Below are 21,901 nucleotides of genomic sequence, written 5' to 3'. Positions count from 1 at the left end.
ATAGTAGCCGTTTTATACTTAGTTTTCAACCTAGCTTTTATTATTCTTTCTGTTACCCAGTTCCATTCTAATAGAACCTTTCTTACCTTTGTCATTAGTATCCTTATTAGAGCTGTTGTCCCTGCTATATTATATATTCTGGAGTCCTCCTCTTGGTCTCCAGAATATATAATATATTTGTTTAATCTTATTCTGATCTCACTAGATCTATTTCATCTGGTTTCACTTAATCATGGTATGTGTATTTTATATCTATTCGTCTCCTGTTTGATGTGCGCTTTCCCAGATTTATATGTTGATCTAATGTCCAATTTTGGTTGCAGATGGGTGCGAAGATTATCCTTTTCAAAAGCCTTTTGCCTGTTGGCTTCTCTAAGAGAGATTTCATCTAGTTACTCTTCAACAGAATTAGTCTGATTTCCTTTAGTCCTTGAGGTTTTTTGTAACAAGAAAATTTTTTATGTAATGTGGTTGCTAGCCACAAGTACAACTCTCTCCTGTTCTTGTGCAGGCTTGTAACTGACAGTGGCAGAGTTGCATTTATATGTACTAAACAAAATTCACTATAACAAGCTATTCCTTTGTTACCTGCAAGTATACCATCATGAAAAGGTTGATGAAGAATTTAAGATTTTATTTTATTTTATAGTATCCCATAATGCAAAGCACATCTCCTTGCAGACATGTATAATGCTATGCATTATGGGAAGGGTCTACCCAGACTGCTTTCGACCTTTATTGAGGTCTCTTCAGTGGGGGCCAGACCCAGAGGTGATACCAAGGTTGAAGCAATGCAGAAGTCATATTTCCATATGCCAAAAAAATTCTGCCATCTTTCTCTAATCCAGAATAATTTAATAATAAGGTGTGACACCTTTTGGCATCTGGCATAAGGAAATATGAGTTCTGCATTGCACCTTGGTATCACCTCTGGGTCTGGTTCTCACTGAAGAGACCTCAGTAAAGGTCGAAACCGGTCTGGGTAGTGACCCTTCCCATAACGCATAGCATTATACATGTCCACAAGGAGTTATGCTTTGTATTATGGGATACTAAGGAAAGTGATGAGAACTTAGTCCACCTTTGCCACGAGTTGCCCCAGTCCTGAAGATACTTCAGGTGCAAACTTCGTTTGCTTACACTTGGATAAAGGATTAAACTAAATATATAATTTATAGTCTAACTAAGTGAAAAAAACTTCCAATTTCTTTAGTAAATATTGCACTACCATATTTATCATAGGGTATCTCTTGAGTTTCATGCCATAGATGTAAGGTATGGTGGTACTTCCCTCTCCCCCCCCCCACACACACCTTGTTTACTGTCATAACGTATGACATGGTTTGAAGCAGTGGATAAAGAGGCTAGTGCAGAGTTAGAATATTTAATGTCACTGATGCAATTAAGTGTGTTTATCAATCTAGAATGTTATATAGAAAACTGATATGTAATCACAACCAAAGATGCATGTATTTTTTATTTTGATAAATTATGTAGACTTCTACCATGTTCAGAATACAGTCATCCCTCGACTTACATTGGGGTTCCGTTCCATCCGGCAGGACATAAGTCGGTTGGACATAAATCGATACATTAAATCAACAGAGTTAATAAAGGTAAGAGACTTAACCGTAATAAGTATACTGTGCATTACTGCCACTATACAACAGGAGAATAATCACCCAAATCTTCCTCCACAATCACATCTTCATTACCTTCCCTATATGAAGGACCAGGCTGTGGCTCTTCTGGTGTAACCTTTGTTTTTTTGATGAAAATGTCCAATGTGCTTTGCTTATTCCTCTTCTTCTTTTCATCATAAATTTGATCATAGCAAGCAAATGCATCATTTACTTTCTTTCTACTAATAAGTAGCGTTCAACATGTCTTCAGCCACTTTGAGAACATCGCTAACTGCAGAGAACATTTCTGCAGGATTCTTCACTGTGAATTGTTTAACTACTTCTTGTTTCTCTTTTTCCCCTCTTCCTTTTCTCATTCTTCCTCTTCTGCACATTATTCCTCCAGGTCAACAATTCTTTGTTGATCAACTCTTCAGGGGCACTTTCTATGAGTTGAATTATATCATCATCATCATTCACTTTGAGATTCGGATTGTTTGCTAGGCCCACTATTTCTTCACTCAATTTACAAAGGTCTTCATTTTTTTCAAAAAAACTTCCAAAATCATGCACAATTTAATGTCTTTTTCCATATGCCATTCATACATCGAGAGGTCACATTGTCCCAAGCCACAGCAATATTTTTAATAGCTTGATAAATATTGAATGCTTTCCAGAATTGCATGAGAGTCTGATCATTTCCTTCAATGGCATAAATGGCTTGTGAAAAAGTTCTCCGTAGATAATAAGCCTTAAGTACTGCAAAGAACTCCCTGGTCCATCGGTTGGATCAATGAAGTGGTGTTTAGAGGTGAAGATCAGAGTTCTTGGGATTCATTATCTGGAATTAATAAAATTTTAAATTCTACATTTTCTTTCACACAATAACTTTCCATTTCACTCGCATAACAATTGATTAAGGCATCCTGAAACAATTTTTAGAGTCATCCACGACTTCTTATTGCTCCGATAATGAACTGGAAGAGTATGCTTCTTAATATTTATGAAGGCTCATGGATTCTCACTGTGCCATATCACAAATGGTTTCAGTTTATATCCATTATATCCAGCCACATTACCCCCCCCCCCCCAACAGAATTGTAATACTGTCTTTAAGAGCTCTGAAACCAGGCATAGATTTTAGCTTTTTGTGGATGAATGTCTGTTTGGGCATTTTTTTCCAAAACAAGGAGGTCTCATCCATATTAAATATTTACAGTGGCAAATAATTTTATCAAATTTCTTCACAAACTCCTTGGCAACCTTCTTATCAGCCCTTGCGGATTCACCATACATTTTCACATTATGCAGTACAAAACACTGCTTGAATCTCTTTAACCAACAAGAAGCGTTGAATTCGTAGTTGTAATCGGGCCCCTGCTTTCTCCTTCAACATGTTGAAGAGACTTATTGCCTTAGCAGTTATGGTCGTAGTGCTAACGGTATGCGCTTTTGGTTCAAGTCCTCTATCCATGTTGCAAGTAGCTTTTCCATATCACCGATAGGACCTGGTTGTTGCTTTGTCACTATCATTGATTTAATGGAAGCAGATCCTTTCACAGCCTCTACAATGTTATCCTTATTTTTTCAAAATGGTCTTCACTATAGAATGAGACCATCCGAAGTCATATACGATCACATTGACGGACTTACCAGCTTTATAACTTGCAACTTTGTTTCGATATCAATTGCTCACCTTGTTTTCTGTGATTCTTCACTAAGTTTTTTTTTATTGAGCATGCAGGGGCCATGTTGCACAAAATATTGCGAAATATTTAACAATAAATAGACAAATAATCTATTTCTCAAACACAAAATCAACAGCCAATTGCCGAGGGAGGTTGCCACTGTGCATAACGCATTGTTGCTAAATAGAAACCTTTTTACTTTACACTTGCATCTTGTTCGAAAGTATAGTTGAAAATGTTATTTATTCCCTTTAATAAATTTAGTTTAATCCTTATCCAAGTGTAAGCAAACAAAGTTTACGTCTGAAATATCTTCAGGACTGAGGCAACTCATGGTTAAGGTGGACCAAGCTCTCATCACTACTTTTCTTAGTATCTCCCATAATGCAAAGCGCATCTCCTTGCAGACATGTATAATGCTATGCATTAAGGGAAGGGCCACTACCCAGACCAGTTTCGACCTTTATTCAGATCTCGTCAGTGGGAGCCAGACGCAGAGGTGGTGGTGATACCAAGTTGGAAACAATAGAGAAGTCATATTTACCTATACGAGTTGCCAGTAGGTGTCTCGCCTTATTATTAAAATACTCTGGATTTAGAGAAAGATGTTGGAAGTTTTTTTGCAATTAAACTAAATTTATTAGACTATAATAAATTTAGTTTAATCCTTTATCCAAGTGTAAGCAAACAAAGTTTGCACTGAAATATCTTCAGGACTAAATCTTCTAAATTTATTATAGTCTAACCAAGCGCAAAAAAACTTCCAACATCTTTCTCTAAATCCAGAGTATTTTAATAATAAGGTGAAACACCTTTTGGCAACTCGTATAGGTAAATATGACTTCTCCATTGCTTCCACCTTGGTATCACCACCTCTTGGTCTGGCTCCCACTGACGAGACCTCAATAAAGATCGAAACCGGCCTGTGTAGTGGCTCTGCCCTTAATGCATAGCATTATACATGTCAGCAAGGAGATGTGCTTTGCATTATGGGAGATATTAAGATAAAGAGTGATGAGAGCTTGGTCCACTTTTACCACAAGTGCCTCAGTCCTGAACATTCTTCAGCCGCAAACTTTGTTTGCTTACACTTGGATAAAGGATTAAACTAAATTTATTATAGTTTTCTATAGTACAAACCAAGTGCAAAAAAACTTCCAATATTTATTCCCTTATGGGATCACAGATGTATCTTCAAGTGGATGTATGTCAAGGGATAACTGTAATTACTTTAATTTCCTGACATTTTGCTTTCATATTAAGGTCATCACAGTATGTATGTATATATCTCTCTCTATATATATAGGTTTGAAACATTGGAATCAAAATGAATGCTAATCACCATGTAATGTTAAAAGAAAAAACCAATGGTAGACCAGTGGTATATTGAAGTTTCTGAAACGTCATCTTTTTTAGTGACAGTATCAGTATCCTTATCATATAAATGTTATCATCTGAATAGTTTCTTCTTTTGTGTTTGAGTAGAATTCTTAAATATTATTAATATAGAATATAAGTAAAATTTTTATACATTATTAATAACAGATGTAGATTCTGTTAAATTAATTGGATATGATATGAACAAATTATTTTTAATTTAGGCTTTCTTAAGCAAATTTGTCGATGACTCTGCTAGCCATCATCGTCGAAGATCCCAGTCAGAAGATGACAATCCTCTCTCTCCTGTTACAACTTTGGAGTCACTAGATACATTTTTGACATCCAGTGGTCAATTAAAGCCTGGCTCACCTGCACAAAGAGGCAGTCAGGAAGGAGCGACTTCATCTGGGGGAACATCAGGAGTTGGTTCTGGCGGACTTCGTTTCCATCTCCCTATGACCCCACCTCCAGGATCAAATCCTCACACCCCAGCATCACCACATACATCAGTTTTGTCACAGGTATGTATGTATGTATGTATATATATGTATATATATATATATATATTGTTTTCTTGTTAACTCTCACTCTTAGAAAATGCTGTTATAGTGAACAGGCTTAGTGTATGTCCTTGTCAAAATTTCATAGTATCATTGCTGTTCTGAAGAACTCTTTAGAATAAGTTTAGAAATGCATTTTAGAAAACAAATAATTTCTTTGGTCTATTTGAGATTGATTAAAGGTGACAGTTTGTTTTTAATGAAAAAAAAAATTAAGTTTCCTCTCATTATTCAAGTTGTTTCTTACATTCCGTCAATATCTACACTATTCATTTTTTATTAAAATGAACACTGAGATTTGTCTTGATAAGACAGACTCACATGAGGATTTAATAGATTTGGCATGATGTAAAGAAGGATAACTTTATTTCTTCTACAGTTGCGGAGGTTTTCCAAGTAACTCAGCATAATCTCATTGGCGACCTAGAAAATTCTTCAACTAGTGTCCTATAATCTTTTAGTGCCTGATAGGTGCAGTCATAGCTGTAAATATTTTTTTGTTGCTTTAGGCAGAGGATAACCACTTTATGTGGAATACCTGTTTATAGTGAATCAGGAATAACATTACCTCCCAGTAATAGTACTGGCTCTTTTCATCCTTCCACTTCCCTTAGCTGGTGAGTTTACCTGTAAGCATAAATGATGTAATGAGTCTTCTTCCTCCCCATAGTCCATGGAACAGAACTTATGATTTGTTGCAGTACTAATATAACATTTGACATAACTCTGGTGTTCCACTTCCATATGCAGTTATCTTTTCCAGATAGCTGGCAGTGGTGGATTGAGGGATCTCACATGCTGAATCTAAAATCCCTTTGATTATGAATCCTTCATTTACATTAAATATAGGTCGTCACACAGCCCAGCAAAATGCAGAAACAATAGATACATCATTTATAAACAAAAGCAAAAAATAGAAAATAGCTGACTTTCATGTAAATGTATCATCATTTCTCATTATTCATGCAACCCTTCAACAAAAAAAAAGTTCAGTTGACATTCTCATACCATCATATCAGCAACATTCCAAACTATTCTGATCAACATAAAATATTGCTATTCTTGAGGTATTATATCAGAATGGTATTTCCTTTATGTTCCAGGTGAGTAGATATGTTTAGAACTTAAAGATGGAGCGATAACTATAAGATACACTCTCGTGTAAGGATGGTAATCTTGATCCAATCAGATCACCACCTCTTATCTTTGATTACCTAAACCTCCTGCATTCATAAAAGCAGGATCTCAATTGCTATGTAAGGCTCTATATCTCAGATCTACTAAGATATCTTAAATACACTGATCTTCAACCTAAGGACAAACACTGTTTCTGAAGATTATAATTGCGAATTCAGACGAAGCAAGTGTACATTTAGATTTTTGAATTGTATGCAAAGGGATCACATTGCAGCACTCAACAGGATATAAGGCGAATTGCGTTTGAAGGAAGCTCTTTTCATGAAAGAAAGTTGCAAACTTGGATGTCTTTTTAATGTCTCAGAAACATCATTTCACATCGGGAAGAATTATTGGAAAGCTTAAAGAAGGCCACAGAATTACTGCTATTGCCAGAGAGTTTGGAGTCTCACATAGTGCTGTATCCAGACTCTGGGCAGTGTTTCAAACCAAAATGTGTACCCAATGTTTGCTAAGAGGTCATCCTCGCTCTGTCACAGAGCATGAAGACAAATTTTTGATTATAACAGCAAAATGTAATCGATGTACCATGGCAAGCACAGATTACCAGATATCTCGGCAAACTGTGGTAAGACTTCTGCGACAAGTAGGTTTATACACCCTAAGGCCTGTAGTCTGTGTCCCTTTATCCACATATCCATAGAGCACATTTTCAGTGGTGTTGTATGCATAAAAATTGGACAACACCAATGGGCTAATGTACTCTTTACAGTTGAGTCATGTTAGTCTTTCCTCCAATTCTAGACAACACTTGATTTCTGGAGTGAAAGTGGTACTGTTTATCATTGCGAGAATGTTCTTGAAAGGGGTAGATAAGGCGGTGCTAGGATCATGTTGTGGGGAGACGTTGTGCTTAATGGATGCACCAAGCTACAAGTGCTGGAAAACGGGACCGTGACTAGTGAACAATATGTCAGCAAAGTTCTTTGACATCATGTTTGATTGTTCCATGGTGCTGTAGGCGATCAATTCATTTTTATGGATGACAGTGGCACACCACATTGTACGCGAGCAGTGAAGATACTTCTGGAGAAACCGGATATTGATCAAATCGAGTAGCCAGCATGCTTCCTACATCTCAACCTCATAGAACACATCTGGAATGCAATAGGGAGGCACCTTGCTGCTCAGAATTCCCTTCCAGAAAACAAACAAGGCCTTATCTTTACTCTGAAGGAGGAATGGGCCAGTTTGCCTCAAGACCTCCTGAATCACTTAGAGCTAAGCATGACACGACGTTGTGAGAGCTGTATTGAAATAAAGGTGTACATATTTCATACTGAAATGTCTCTCTGCATAATTTTCTGTAAGCATTGTACATTAATTCATGAACTACATCCTTGGGAAATTTGTAACTTTTGCCAAAAAACAATGCAATTTAATTTGTACCAAATTTATGACACATTTTTTGTAATATAATTTATTAGTCATGAAAATTTTTTTCATATATAGGTAAAAATGTAGTTTGTCCTTAACTGTTGGACAGCAGTATATCAGAAATATGGCCATGGCTAAACTGGCTTTTGTGGCTCTGTGATCTTTTTCTAATGTAGAGTATAGAACACAAAAATGTCTACTCTGCAAGCCTACAAGTATAAACTGCAAGGAAAAATGTCCAGCTTGCTCCTAAGCATGCCAAAGGTAGAAGAATGAAAAAGAGATAAAAGTAAAAACAGAGCAGAGCATATATCGGGAAGCAGAGAGGAAGCTTATCACTACAACATCTGTTCTGAAGTCCTTTTATATCGAGAAAGCAACAAGAAAGAAGACATCAGAAGGGATATAAATACTTTGGATTGTTCTGTCATCTCACTGATGAGATGACAATGTCCATACCTGGACACTATCATCTCACTCTTCTCTTTCAAGCACGTTAATAACATCAGCCATACTGTCCAGGTAACATAAAGAAAAACTTCTACAGTACCTTCCTCCCCCCCCAACTTCCAATGGAAGAAATAGATATCTATCTACAGAAGTGAAAGAAACCGATGTGATAAACATTTTTGCTGAAGAAGAGTTGGGCTATAGCCATCCATATTTCCCTTCAATCTCATACAGAGGTGGGTTACCCCTCCTCCTTTCCCCAAAGCATTTGTTTGTTTTTTTTGTTTTTTCTCATCTGCTAAACAGGCAAACCAGCAAAAGAACTCATATATATTGCACGCACACACACACACACAGAATTAAAAGCAGTGTATTATGTCTGTTAATTGCATGTCCTTTGGTTGGTTTGCTGGTTTTGCTGTTGTTTCAGTTGTAATTCCAGACAATTACAAAAACAATTATTCATACTTACCCAAAGCAAATGAGAAACAACCACGAGCCAGGAAAATGGAAATGTATAGATTATGCCAAAACATTGATCATATCACAATTCATTTGCATAAACAAATAACATATGTTTTGAGCTTCAGAAGACATCTAAAGACCAGTGAGAACCTTTTGTCATTTTACTATTATTTGTAAGGCCTAGTTCAAGTTCTTTGATGATAACAACCAGTTTGAAACAGCTGTCAGGCCAGTGAAAACTTATCAAAATGAACTAATCAAGTGATATTAAATCCAGCATTATTTCAAAGCCAAATATACAAACTATAAAAGTTTGTATTCTACGAGTGTATTCTCGTAAGCTCTCTGGTCAAATTTCATACAAAAGTTTTCCACTCTCCAACCAACAGACTGCAGGTTCAAACTCTACTGTGGGCATGAATGTTTTTGAATGTCTTTAGGTAGTAAATGAATTTCATTGCTCTGAGTGAGACCACTGCACCACTAATTGGAAGCCTAAAGTGGTTTGAAAAAGTTCCGTGTTTGATCTCTAAAGAAAGGTTTCTGGATTATATAAAAAATTAATGAAATAGAGATAAACAAATTAGAACAACACTTAAAATGTAGACACATGACAATATATGCTATTCGCTGCAGAAGGAGAGCTCTGTCTACAAATTCTAATTTTGTGAATGTTTTCAAATAATAGTTTTCTTATAATTTATATTATACATTTTTATGTGTTTACATGGCTATATAATCTACAAAGATTTAGATGATGCTAATTCATATTTGGTAATAATTATTTTCTATGCAATAAATAAGAATTGCAAATCATTCAACACATTTTCTTTGATTATTCTAATTTTTTGATTCCCAGGTGTACTTTTTCTTATTAAGTGAAGAATTAAAGTGAACGTTTCTGTAATATAATTTGACAATGTGAAATGCATTCATTAATCCCACAAATGGTGCTTTCCCATTGTGCATGCAGCATTCTTTCAAATTTATGATCCAAAACTTGATTTCTCCACTACTTTTGGATAAATGGTGGCTTACTGTATTAACATATATTAATTTGTTTGGGCCCTGACAAAGTGAACACAGATATGTCAGATTTGTTCATAAAGCAAGAGCCTATCCAGTAGTAATCTGTGCTTTGTATCTAAACACTTTGACTAAGAAGTCTGATTAATCATTTAAATGGAGATGTTCACTTGAGAAATTATCTTAATTTTCTTATTAAAGAACATGTAAGTTCACAGTAATAACTTTTAATTAATAATTAAGGTACAGATATTTCATACTAAAACTAATAGTACATCTTCAGTGTTACAAACACTGATGATGTACTATTATCGAATTGCAAAAGTTTTGTCTCATTCTTTAGGTGCTCTCACTGAACATTCCAGCTCCTACATAAAAAATTCAACAGATTTCCTTGAAGAAATCAAGTATCTAAAAATCAAAGAGTCTGAGTTGCTAGTCAGTTTCGACATTGTATCTCTGTTTACCAATATTCCATTAGCCGACACAGTCAAATTATTATATGAAGATATCGCAAAGATTTTTGAATTTGTTATCTATTCAGGTTATTTTAGTTGGAAAAGCTAGTTCTACGAACAAGTTGAGGGTACTGCCATGGGTAGCCCTTTGTCTCCACCTTTGGCTAACTATTTTTTGAAACAATTCAAAGAGACTATGTTTTCATTCATTTCATCCACCCTCGGCCATCTCTTTGGTATCGTTATGTCGATGATGTTTTTGCCATTTGGTCACATACTGAAGATGAGCTTTCTACAACAGATAAATAGCCTTCACCCTCATATCCAATTCACCATGGAAAAGGAAAATTCTGGTACTTTTACCATTTTTGGACATCCTGCTTACTTGAACTTCTTCTGGTACCTTATTTACGAGCGTCTTTCGAAAACCCACATTTACTGGCAGATATATTCATAAAAAGTCTGCTCACCACACATTTCAAAAATAATGGCATTCTTAAATCTGTAATTAATAGAGCACATAAAGTTTGCTCTTCTCCAGAAATCTTACAACAAGAATTTTCCATCATTAAAAAGTTAATGGAATCTAATAATTACCACCCTAATCAAATCCAACAGATAACTGAATCTTATGTTCCAATACCTAAGGTTTCTTCAACAGTCTGCAGAGTTCCAATCCCCTACATTCCAGGAATCTCAGAACCTATAGGTAGAATTTTAAAAAAGCACCAATTGATTCCCACGTATATTCCTATCAACAAAATTTCTTCCTTATTGCCTTCTACAAAAGATAAACTGTCATCTCTATCTTTGGCTGGCATTTACCAAATACCATGTGAATGTGATGTTTCTTATTTTGGACAAACTGGCCATTCTGTGGAAAAAAGAATTAAAGAACATCAGTATTATATTGATTACAACAAACCTCAGAAGTCTGGTCTAGCACAACACAGTATCACCACTACCCATAATATCCAGTAGGATAAAGCTATTCTCCTTCATAGATGCAGGAGGCGTTCAAATATGAAAGCCTCTTTAAAGGAAGTTGTGAAGCTATTTTACACAGACAGAATTTAAATCGAAATGATTGTCTCTCAAAGATCTGGGAGACTTTTATTTTATGCAATCATTAAAAAAACCCAATTATCTTAAATATTAATTATTTATTAATTTCTTTCATTTCCTAGCTCGTAACAACAATGTATTTAATAGGTGATCCACCGAATGTTCGTTACTTGTATTCCATTCCTATCTGTTTGTAACACTGAAGATGTGCTATTAGTTTTAGTATGAAATATCTGTACCTTAATTATTAATTAAAAGTTATTACTGTGGACTTACGTGTTCTTTAATAATTATACTATGCCACAGGTTCCTCTAAAAATAAGAATCTTAATTTTCTGATAAATAATGGATCATTTGCTATCATCATAATACTGACTGTGAAACTTGTCTGATTGACCATTTAAATGGAGATGTTCACTTGAGAAATTATCTTAATTTTCTGATAAATAATGGATCATTTGCTATCATCATAATACTGACTCTGAAACTAAGGGTGATGTTAAATTTAATTTTAACATCATCTGCTTACCTACCTGTATGGATTTGTGAATACCATTGTCACTTTGCTACCAACAGGTCCATGTAAAAGCCTTACACTGCCAATGAAAAATACTGTTTTTCATACTGATGGTTTAAATGATGACATGGAAATGATTGTGCTTAGTGCATAGGATTTCCTGTTTATTGAACTAGATCCAATCCACCCACAGTATGGTACTAATGTACTATAGGTTTGCAATCTTGTGTCATTAGGGCTGTCATAAAAAAATTGTAGCATATGATTCATGTTTTAAAATTTTATTATTGAGAAAGTTTATTTTTGAAGTATTTCTTTTTAATTTCCAGGGTTATGGAGCTTCTCCCAATCCATCATTTTCCCTTGCATCTCCTCCTTCACTTGGTTCCCAATCTCAATCACATGTAAGTCCTTCCCCCTCCATGTTACCTATGCAAGCCCCATCACCAGGCAACATCTTTGCTACTAATTCTCCAGTGAACCCACTTCATGCACCATCTCCCTCATTTCTTCCTGCACCTTCCCCTTCATCCTCAACTTCACAAGTAACAATGCAGTCTCCAGCAAGTTTTATGGGACAGCAAGGTATGTATTTCTTACCTGGGAAAAATTATACTTTTCATTTTTTTATATACTTATTTTTATTTATGTTAATCCCATACATGAAAGGTTAGAGAACCTATAGTACATCAGTATTACGTGGCCTTGAGGTTGGGAACACTGAATAAACATATTGATTTTCTTCTTGAACAATTAAGGTAACTTTCCATCTATACTGCCACCTCTCTCTCTCTCTTATGCATCCAGGATATGGTTAACATCAACGAAGCTGACGTTCTGATATTCTTTTAATAATTCTTGTACACATGGAGAAGAATTTTCTCCCAGAAACTCAAGTTTTTCTTCCTATAAAACAGGTAAGTACCAGATAAACACACACACACACACACATTTAAAAGACATAAAATACTTTCCTCGGAGTCTTTGTTGCCGTGACCATTCAAACCAATCTAATTCCTTCAGAAGAATGGTGATTTTGCTTGAAGACCACAATGTGCTGTGATCTTCATAAACAAAACAAGGTTTTGGATATAAGGAATCTAATACAGACAGATGCCAAAATAAGTTATAAGTCAGCAGTTTTAGAATTGAAGGCGATACAAGAAGATGGCGATCTAAAAATCTGGTGTTGAGACAAGGGTACACACTACTTCCAATGTTATTCATCAGCTATATGGATCACTTTATGAAGAAATGTGATATTAAAATTGGAGATGGTAATCTCAGCTCTTTATGCAGATGATATTATACTCTTAAATAAATCCAATACAAGTTTGGAAATTCCTTAACTAAATTGAATGATGGCTGTAACAAGCATATCATGAAAATCACAATAAAAAAGACCAGTTCTGAACCTATAGAAAAAGACAATACAATTATCAAAATTGGTCTAGTAACTGAACAAGAAAGAAATTAGTCAGAACACTAAACTAGCAGTATACAAGACAGTGTACAAGCATGGTTCAACTTATCAATCTGAGAGCTGGGTTTGAAAGATGCTTGAAAGTTTTTTCACTTGATTATATTCTTGGTTTAATCCTTTATCCAAGTGTAAGCAAATAAATATTTGTGTGTGAAGTCGCATCATGACTGGGCTACTTGTATATGGAGGCTAATGACTTGACATTAATTGCCTTAGTATCTCATAATGCAAAGCACATATCCTTACAGATATGTATAATGCTATTATAATACTATATAGTGTGTGTTATAATACATAATATAGTGTATATTATAATACATGTATAATACTATGCATTATGGGAAGGGCCACTACCCAGGCTGGTTCTGACCTTTATGTGCTTTGCATTATGGGATACTAAGGCAATTAATATCAAGTCGTTAGCCTCTATATACAATAGCCTAGTCGTGATGTGACGTCACGCACAAATTTTTATTTGCTTACACTTGGATAATGGATTAAACAAAGAATATACTTTCTTGCCATCTTTAATTTATATTATAACCAAGTGAAAAAATTTCAAACACCTTTCTCTAATCCAGAGTATTTTAGTAATAAGGTGTGATCCCTTTTGACTACTTGTATATGGAAATATGACTTTTGCATTACTTCAACCTTGCTATCATTTCTGGCCTTTCCCATAATGCATAGCATTATACATGTCTGTAAGGATATGTGCTTTGCATTATGGGATACTAAGGCAATTAATGTGAAGTCATTAGCCTTTATGTGCAAGTATTCCAGTCAGGATGTGACTTCACACACAAATTTTTATTTGCTTACACTTGAATAAAGGATTAAACCAAGAATATAATTTCTTGGCATCTTTAATTTATAGTATAATCAAGTGACAAAACTTTCAAGTATCTTTCAAACCCAGCTCTCAGATTGATAAGTTGAACCATGCTTGAACACTGTCTTGTATACTGCTAGTTTAGTGTTCTGACTAATTTCTTTCTTGTTCAGTTACTAGACCAATTTTGATAATTGTATTGTCTTTTTCTATAGGTTCTACATTTTAATGTATTTTTCTATAGGTTCAGAACTGGTCTTTTTTATTGTGATTTTCATGCTATGCTTGTTACAGCCATCATTCAATTTAGTTAAGGAATTTCCAAACTTGGATTTATTTAAGAGTATAATATCATCTGATCACTGATTCTGTAGAAGATTTAATGAATGTTAGTTTTAATTGTGCTAAGTTCAGTGGCATGCATGCATGCAGAGTATTATATTAATTAAAAATTCTTTGAGTGGTCAATGAAACAAGAGATTTGCAAGTTATAGTGGACAGAAAATTAAAGTTTGAGGCCACATTAGGATGATTAAGACATGACTAAATTGAAGAGAACGCTTACACAATGAAGTTATTCTCCCAATTCATAAGGATTTAATAAGATTCATGTGGACTACTGTATGTAGATATGGTCGGCTTGGATTCTGAGGACATGAGGAAACAGTTGAAAAAGTCAAGTAGTGAGTAGTCATGATAATAATTGGCCTATGGAATTCATGTGTAAGGACAGATTGAGGAAAAATTATGGCTGGGGTGGTTATCGGGACATGTGGAATAGGCTACTGTTAGTTTTTGTGAGTGCATCTTCATGAAATGTATTCAATGACAGGTATTTAGAATAAGTAACTAAAAGGTACCCTCCATCAATGGTTTCTTGAACTTGCTGGAGGTGCTATATTTATAATTTTTGTATTATTCGTCTACATGAAAAAAAAAGTATAGTATTACATTTTAAATGCACTTGCACACATTTGTAATTCATGTTGTAGCTCAGGAGTAAACAGGTCATAAATCTGGTAGAAGAATTGTAACTTCTACCAAAGTGTTGGCTGAGTGATTGGGAGGTGGAGAGGGAAGAAACAAAAAATAAGAGCAGATCATTATTGATAATGCTCCTTTTCTTGCTAAATATGTCTTGTATTTTGCAAGGGTAAACCATTTATTTTTGTATTCTTAATAAGTTTTAACCATAAATGAAAACTTGTGAAGCAAATACTTGATAATTAATTTTTTTTTCCTCTTACATATTCAAAAATAAGCTTAATTAATGAAATTTGTTAATTGCTTTGCTTATATGGTTTTCTTTGCTTAAAATACTTTAAGTAATTATACTTAAAGTATAATCATTACATAACAGTAAAAAGCAAGCTAGTAAAAGCATTCAAAATAAAAGAAATAATATATTAAAGAAAATTTTAAAAACAGGAAAAAAAAAAAGAAACAAACAAAAACTAGAATAAAACATTGCTAAAATTCCGGTAGAAAATATATTTTAACTTTTTTTTTAATGTAATTTCCACTTATGAATGACTGTTTGCAAACCTATAGTACACTTGGGTCTCTTTTTATGTGTATCTTTTTTATGTGGTTTTGAAGTTATGTGGTGCATATTTCATGCAAATTCGGGGTTTCTTCGTTCTACAGCGATTGGTAAACATTTTAATTTAGGCAAATCTACTATAAGAGCAATTAAAAAGAATGAAGTTGCAATAAGAAAATCTATCATTTCTGGCACAAAACTAAGTGCCAAATTATCATTGTACTCATGAGATGCTTTATTAGTAAAAACGAAATGAGTGCTCATAATTTGGATTGAAGAATTAACTCAAAGAAGAATTCCTATAAGTGGTTATTTAATTAAACAAAAAGCTTTTCGGTTTAAGGAACAGCTGAAGCAATTGGAGCCATCTACTTCCGCTTCCCAGGCTGATAAAGAATTTTGACTAGCAAAGGATGGCTAACCGGGTTTTTAAAAACGAATGATCTTCATAACGTGAAGATTACATTCGAGGTTGCAGCAGCCAAACATTTTCGAGTGAAGTTAGCCAAAATTATTGCAGATGGTGGATATTGTCCCGATCAAGTGTTTAACGCTGACAAAACAGGATTGTTTTGGAAGAAAATGCCTGGTCGAACTTACATTGCAAAGTCAGAGAAAAAAGCAAGTGGGTTTAAAGCAATTAAACATCGAGTAATGTTGTTACTTTGTAGCAACGCATCAGGGGATCTAATGTTGAAACCCCCTCCTAGTAAATTGATCCCTAAGATCACGTGCTCTAAAAGGCAAAGATCTAAAACAGCTGTTGGTACGTTGGATGGCTAATACAAAGACCTGGGTAACAATTGCTGTATTTACTGAATGGTTCAATAATTGCTTTGTACCAGAAGTGGAAACATATATGAAGCAAAAAGCTCTGGATTTTAAACTTTTATTAACTGTTGACAAGGCACCAAGTCATCTGCATTTAGAACATCCAAATATGCAGGTGGTGTTTTTTCCACCCAATACAACAAGCTTGCTACAATTTAAAAAAATATTACATTAAGCACACTTTTCAATTTATATTGGATAAACTAGAAAATGAATCATTAACAGTAACTGACGTTTAGAAAAAAATTTTCTATTTTGGACTGTTTAAATCATGTTGTATCTGCTATCGCTGAAATAAGACCAAAAACTTTAAATGCCTGCTGGAAAGCAGCTTGGCCTGGATGTGTTGCAAACAGTGCAACCATTTTCAAACATCTATATTATCATCTGAAATCATTACTTTTGCACATGAAATTGGTGGAGAAGGTTTTGATACATTTAGCCAGAATGATGTAGACGAATTGCTTGTGGATAATGTCTTAAGTGACGATAATATTATTAGATATCGATTAACTTGAGATATCGTCGAAGATCCATAAAACAATTGTGAAGCGGAAGAAAAGCCTGTCCCCCTCACTGCAAATATAATTCGAGGTCTTGAACTGTACAATAAATTGTAATAATCATTTTCTTGTTAATGACACAAATTCTGAACCAGCATTTAAATTCCAACATGAGCTGAAGAACTGTATGTCCGGATATTGCGAGCTGTATAAAAAATTAGTAAAATCATCAAGTTTAATCACTGATTACATTGTCAGAAGAAAAACGTCAGCACAGAACGAGGGTGAAGCTAATTCTGTTTGTGAAGAACCATTGCCTTTATCATACAGATCTGATGCACAGACTATCTCTTTCTGGTGATGAAAGTGATTTCGCACCAGTTTGCAAACATTGCCGAATATTGTCTAATAGCAACGATAATTCTGATGATAAAATGTTAAAAAGATGTTACTTTTCAATAAAATTAAATAAATAAAGCTTTAAAACAAACTTAGAAATTCTTATTTTCCTGAATTTTTACAAACTTTTACGTGATTTTAGGTTTATTTTAATTCATTGCTTTGGTTTTATGCCGTTTTAGAAAATTATGGAACATATCCCTAATTTTTCAATGTAAGTTAGGTCTTTTTTTGTGTGATTTTTTTATATGCGATTTTCTGTGGAATGTATCTACTGCATAACATCCTTTAGAAACAATGTTCCATGGGTAGGCTAAAGATTTTTTCCTCCCATTTTTATCAATTTTATGTATTTTTGTATATTTTTTATTTATTTTTTACACAGTCCACCCTGCTCTAGAGATCAAACATTGAACTTTTTCAAGCAATTTCAGGCCTCCAATAAGCAGGCTAATGGTCTCACGCCAGACATTGAAATTCATCTCCCACCTAAAAACAATCTCAAACATCTATGCCCACAGGATCTGAACCCACGACCTGTTGGTTGGACAGCAGGTATGCTAACCACTTGGCCAACCAGGCCAGCAGTTGTTGGGAAATCTAAATGGAAAAGACTGAGGAAGTAACAGACTTCACTGACTTGAAGACAGTGTGTGTTTGACTTTGATAGTGGAGATGTGATTGCAAAGGCTAGTTACTATGAACCAATGAATGATTTTCATTTTTCCCTTATGAAATAAATTTGAAAGAAACAATGTTCTTGGGTAGTGTGCAAATAAGACATCCTTTAGAAACTGGAAGAAGAAGAATGTTTGTGTATTTAGTTTCAAAATCGAAATATCAAAGAATGAACAAATTAAGAACCTTTATGGATTTATTATTTCTTCTTAGATATTCAAAAATATCACTCTTTAGACTTTCATGGAGATTCCTGAATAATAATAATAATAGAACAGTATTTTAGAGTGTCCAGGGAATCTTAAAAGTTTAAATCCACATTTGTTAGTGTTTTAATTTTTTTTGTTGCTGCTTCATGTTGTTAAAGCAATGTAAGTGTTTGATTCCTCTATATCCCATCCAGCATGCTCAACTAAATTGTAATTTACATAATGGCTAGATTTAGGGCTGTGCTATGAAATATGGTATACAGTTTCTCTTATTATAAACTATGATATCTATAACCTATAGATATCATAGTTTATTCCCACTTCCTCTTTATACCTTGGGTGATCCAATTAACTATTCCAGATTTTATAGTGTTTTTCCATCTTCTTTCTGTTGTGGTAGCTGAAGCTTTCTCCAGTGAAATACCTAATATTTTTGGGATTTGATCCAGCCATCTTGACCATGGATGTTCTCTCTTTTCTGTTTCCTTCTACCTTGCCCTGCTTCATCTTTTGATATATAACTTCTTCTTAATATAACTTAATATAACTTAATATAGTTTCATTTCTCTTCCTTTTTACATAGGAAGTGAGCTAAATTCTTGCATATTTTATACAAATCACCAGCTGAATCTAATACTACTAAATTTGATGTTTAGCTGCATCTTTATTATAATTCAAGATATTGTAATAATTGTGTTTTTCTCTCTCCCTCAGGAGAGTCCAACTAAATTCCAATTTAGTTGGACTCTTGTGAATTAGAGCTAAATGAGAAGGTCTGGGATGCTTAAATATCCTCAATTAAAATGTTTTGTGTGATATATTTAAGTCTCCAGAACATTTTGCTACTTTCTTGATATTCATCTTTCTATAGATGTTTCTCTGTATTCTCAGGGCACCTGCTGATTTACTTCCCAGGAATTGTGATAAGATTTTTTCTTTTCCTGGACTGCCTCTTTATAACTTCATAATTCTGCCATGAAGTTGTTTCTGCCTTTGTAGACAACTTCATGACATGTCTCCCTGGCTGAATCAGTTGATGTTTAATTTAATTTAATGAATTTGATACACACACATATATAAATAGCAATGCATTTTTATTTTTTATTTTTTTTGGCAAAGAGTATCCACTATCTACAAATTAAAGATTTGTAGACATTGGGCAGGGATGAACTGAAAAGAAAACTTATTGATATAATACTGTTGGCTTTTTCATGTAATTTCAAATGTCAGCATACAGTTTTAAAGATTAAACTAATATTTAAGAGATTGCTAAGCACTACCAACAGACTTGTCAGGTGCCAAACATTTTCTATCCTTTGTGTGTGTGTGTGTGAGAGAGAGGGGGGGGGGGGGATTATCATTAAAAAGAAAAATATTTATAAATTAAGTTGATGTTAAAAGATAGGAAATAAAGTGATGAATAAAATGTCATTAAGTTTTATATAAAAAAAAAATGCTTGAAATCTTTGTTATTGAATCAAATGTTGTAAGGGAAGATGTGTAGTATAACCCCCTTCCCTACCTCAATAATGTTACAAAGTGCTCACATCATCACTCACTTTCAGGAAAGTCCAAAAAGCAAATGCTTTTGTTTTTTTCTCTCTTTCCCTTTGTCTATGTGTGCACACACACATAAGTGGGAAAAAAAAATACAGAATTTTATTAAAATTCTGTATTTTAATGAAAACTCCAATATATTTCATCCAGTGTAACACATTGTCAGGGAGAAAGACCAGCAACTGCATTCAAAACATGAATAATAAGAATGGGTCACTAAGTACATGCTGAGTAGTTTTTCTCATCAGAGCTGTGCTGACAGGAGTGCAGTATTAGAGTTCAAAGGAGCAATTATAAGAGTTGTGAAAAAGGTGTGAAATGTTGAATGTGAAATACATTCAACATGTGAAATCTAATTTGTCATGTCGATAAGTATTAAGCCATGTAGGTTAATCTGTTTAAGTAATTTGAAATATTGATATCAAATTACTTAAATTTTATTGTTCTGAAAAGTTATTTTTATCTTCATTAAGTTAAATGTATGATACAAATTCATTGTATTTAAAAAAAAGAAAGTACTAAAGAGGATATGTTGAATCTGTTTGTAATTTAATCTAAAATAATATTTGCAAGATATTATTTTATAACGTGTACCATACTTTATGTAAAGTATTATATAAAATAGTATATTCACATGCAGTATTTCATATAATAATCTTTGTCATATCAATATTAATATAATTAATTGTCATAATTAATATATGTTATAAATACATGATTATTCTATTTCATTTATCTGCTGTATTGCTTTCATGGCATATTATGACCTCAGTTGCAAATGGGTAATAAAATTCAAACCACCCAGTTTTTCTTTTGTCGTTCTATGCCATATTTGACACATGCTTGCTGTAATGGCATTTCAATGCACATAGATATCAAATACGCATGAAAATAAAAAAGTGTGTGCATGTTTTTACTAATACCTGATATACAGTGGTTCATATATTCACCTTGTTATATATTCAGATGCAGATATAACAAGTGTTGAAAAGTGATTTTCTCTCCTCATCTGTGCATTACAGAGTTTGCAGATCTCAGTAGTATGGCTAAAGTAACAGCAAAATGAGGAAATCATACTTTCCACAGTTAACATTTAACCAACACAGTGTCATCTTTAAAATTTAGTAGGGAAAATCTTAAATCATAAACATTTTTACATATTTAAAAATGTTGTTGTTATAAAGTTCTGTAGCCTTTATCATTGCCATTTTCTGATGTATTCCTTCAAAGAGGAGATAACTAGATATTAATAGGCCACACACACACACACACACTTAACATTTCATAGCTAGTTTTTTTCCCCTAACAAAAATATTCTTCCAAATTGGTCCAAGGAAACAAATTGGTTTGTTTCCTTGGACCTTTTTCCCTGACATTTTTTTCCATTAAACACCTATTTTGCTCTTTTTTATTTCATTCTGTGTAAGTAACCACACCATCTTATATGAGCTCTGCATATACATTCTTGAATATTAATAATGTCTTTTTTATTAAAATAAAGAGCCAAAAGGCTTCAGTTTGGCAATTCAAAATTATATAAATCAAGTGGATATTAAATATTAAATCCAGTATTATTTCAAAGCCGAATGTAGAAACTATGAAAGTTTTGTATGAAATTTGACCAGAGAGCTTACCCGAATATACTCATCGGCATTTATGAGTTGCCCTAGCATGGACCATATAGAAGACATGATTGCTTGCCCAAGCGTCCATATATTTGCCTTTTATTGGTCCATTTTGATAAGGTTTCCCTGCCTGGCAGGCTGTTTAGAACTGGTTGGTTCTCCTTAGAGACCAGGCAGAAACCTTAAGAGCGCAAAAACTCTCGTTCAGTATTAAGGAACTCGAAGTGTCGGAGAAGTGTATTTTTTGTAAGCTAACTCTTGGTTGGTGCATAAAGTATTTACTAAAATAAAGAGCCAAAAAAGCAAAAGGGCAACTCATAAATGCTGGCAAGTGTATTCCAGTGAAGCTCTCTGGTCAAGTTTCATATGAAACTCATAGTTTCTACATTCAGCTTTGAAATAATGCTGGATTTAATATCCGCTTGATTTATATAAT

The 21,901-nt window shown here is 33.9% G+C and overlaps 1 protein-coding gene across 2 annotated transcripts in view; it reads left to right on the top strand.

The window, feature by feature from the left end:
- MED14 (mediator complex subunit 14) overlaps window positions 1-21,901 on the top strand; it is a 429,754-nt gene that overhangs the window by 334,225 nt on the left and 73,628 nt on the right. For both annotated transcript variants that reach the window (XM_090411452.1, XM_090411451.1), the window contains exons 28-29: window positions 4,912-5,211; window positions 12,135-12,390. In XM_090411452.1, coding sequence (XP_090267578.1) covers window positions 4,912-5,211; window positions 12,135-12,390 — 556 coding nt within the window. The remainder of the gene's footprint in view (window positions 1-4,911; window positions 5,212-12,134; window positions 12,391-21,901) is intronic.

This window comes from Typopeltis vanoorti, chromosome 21, assembly GCF_054136105.1.
Source record: "Typopeltis vanoorti isolate ZY-2024b chromosome 21, IOZ_Tvanoo_1.0, whole genome shotgun sequence".
Classification (NCBI taxonomy): Eukaryota; Metazoa; Arthropoda; class Arachnida; order Uropygi; family Thelyphonidae; genus Typopeltis; species Typopeltis vanoorti.
The sequence above is the reverse complement of the archived record's forward strand: the minus strand, read 5'-3'. Positions and strand labels throughout refer to the sequence as shown.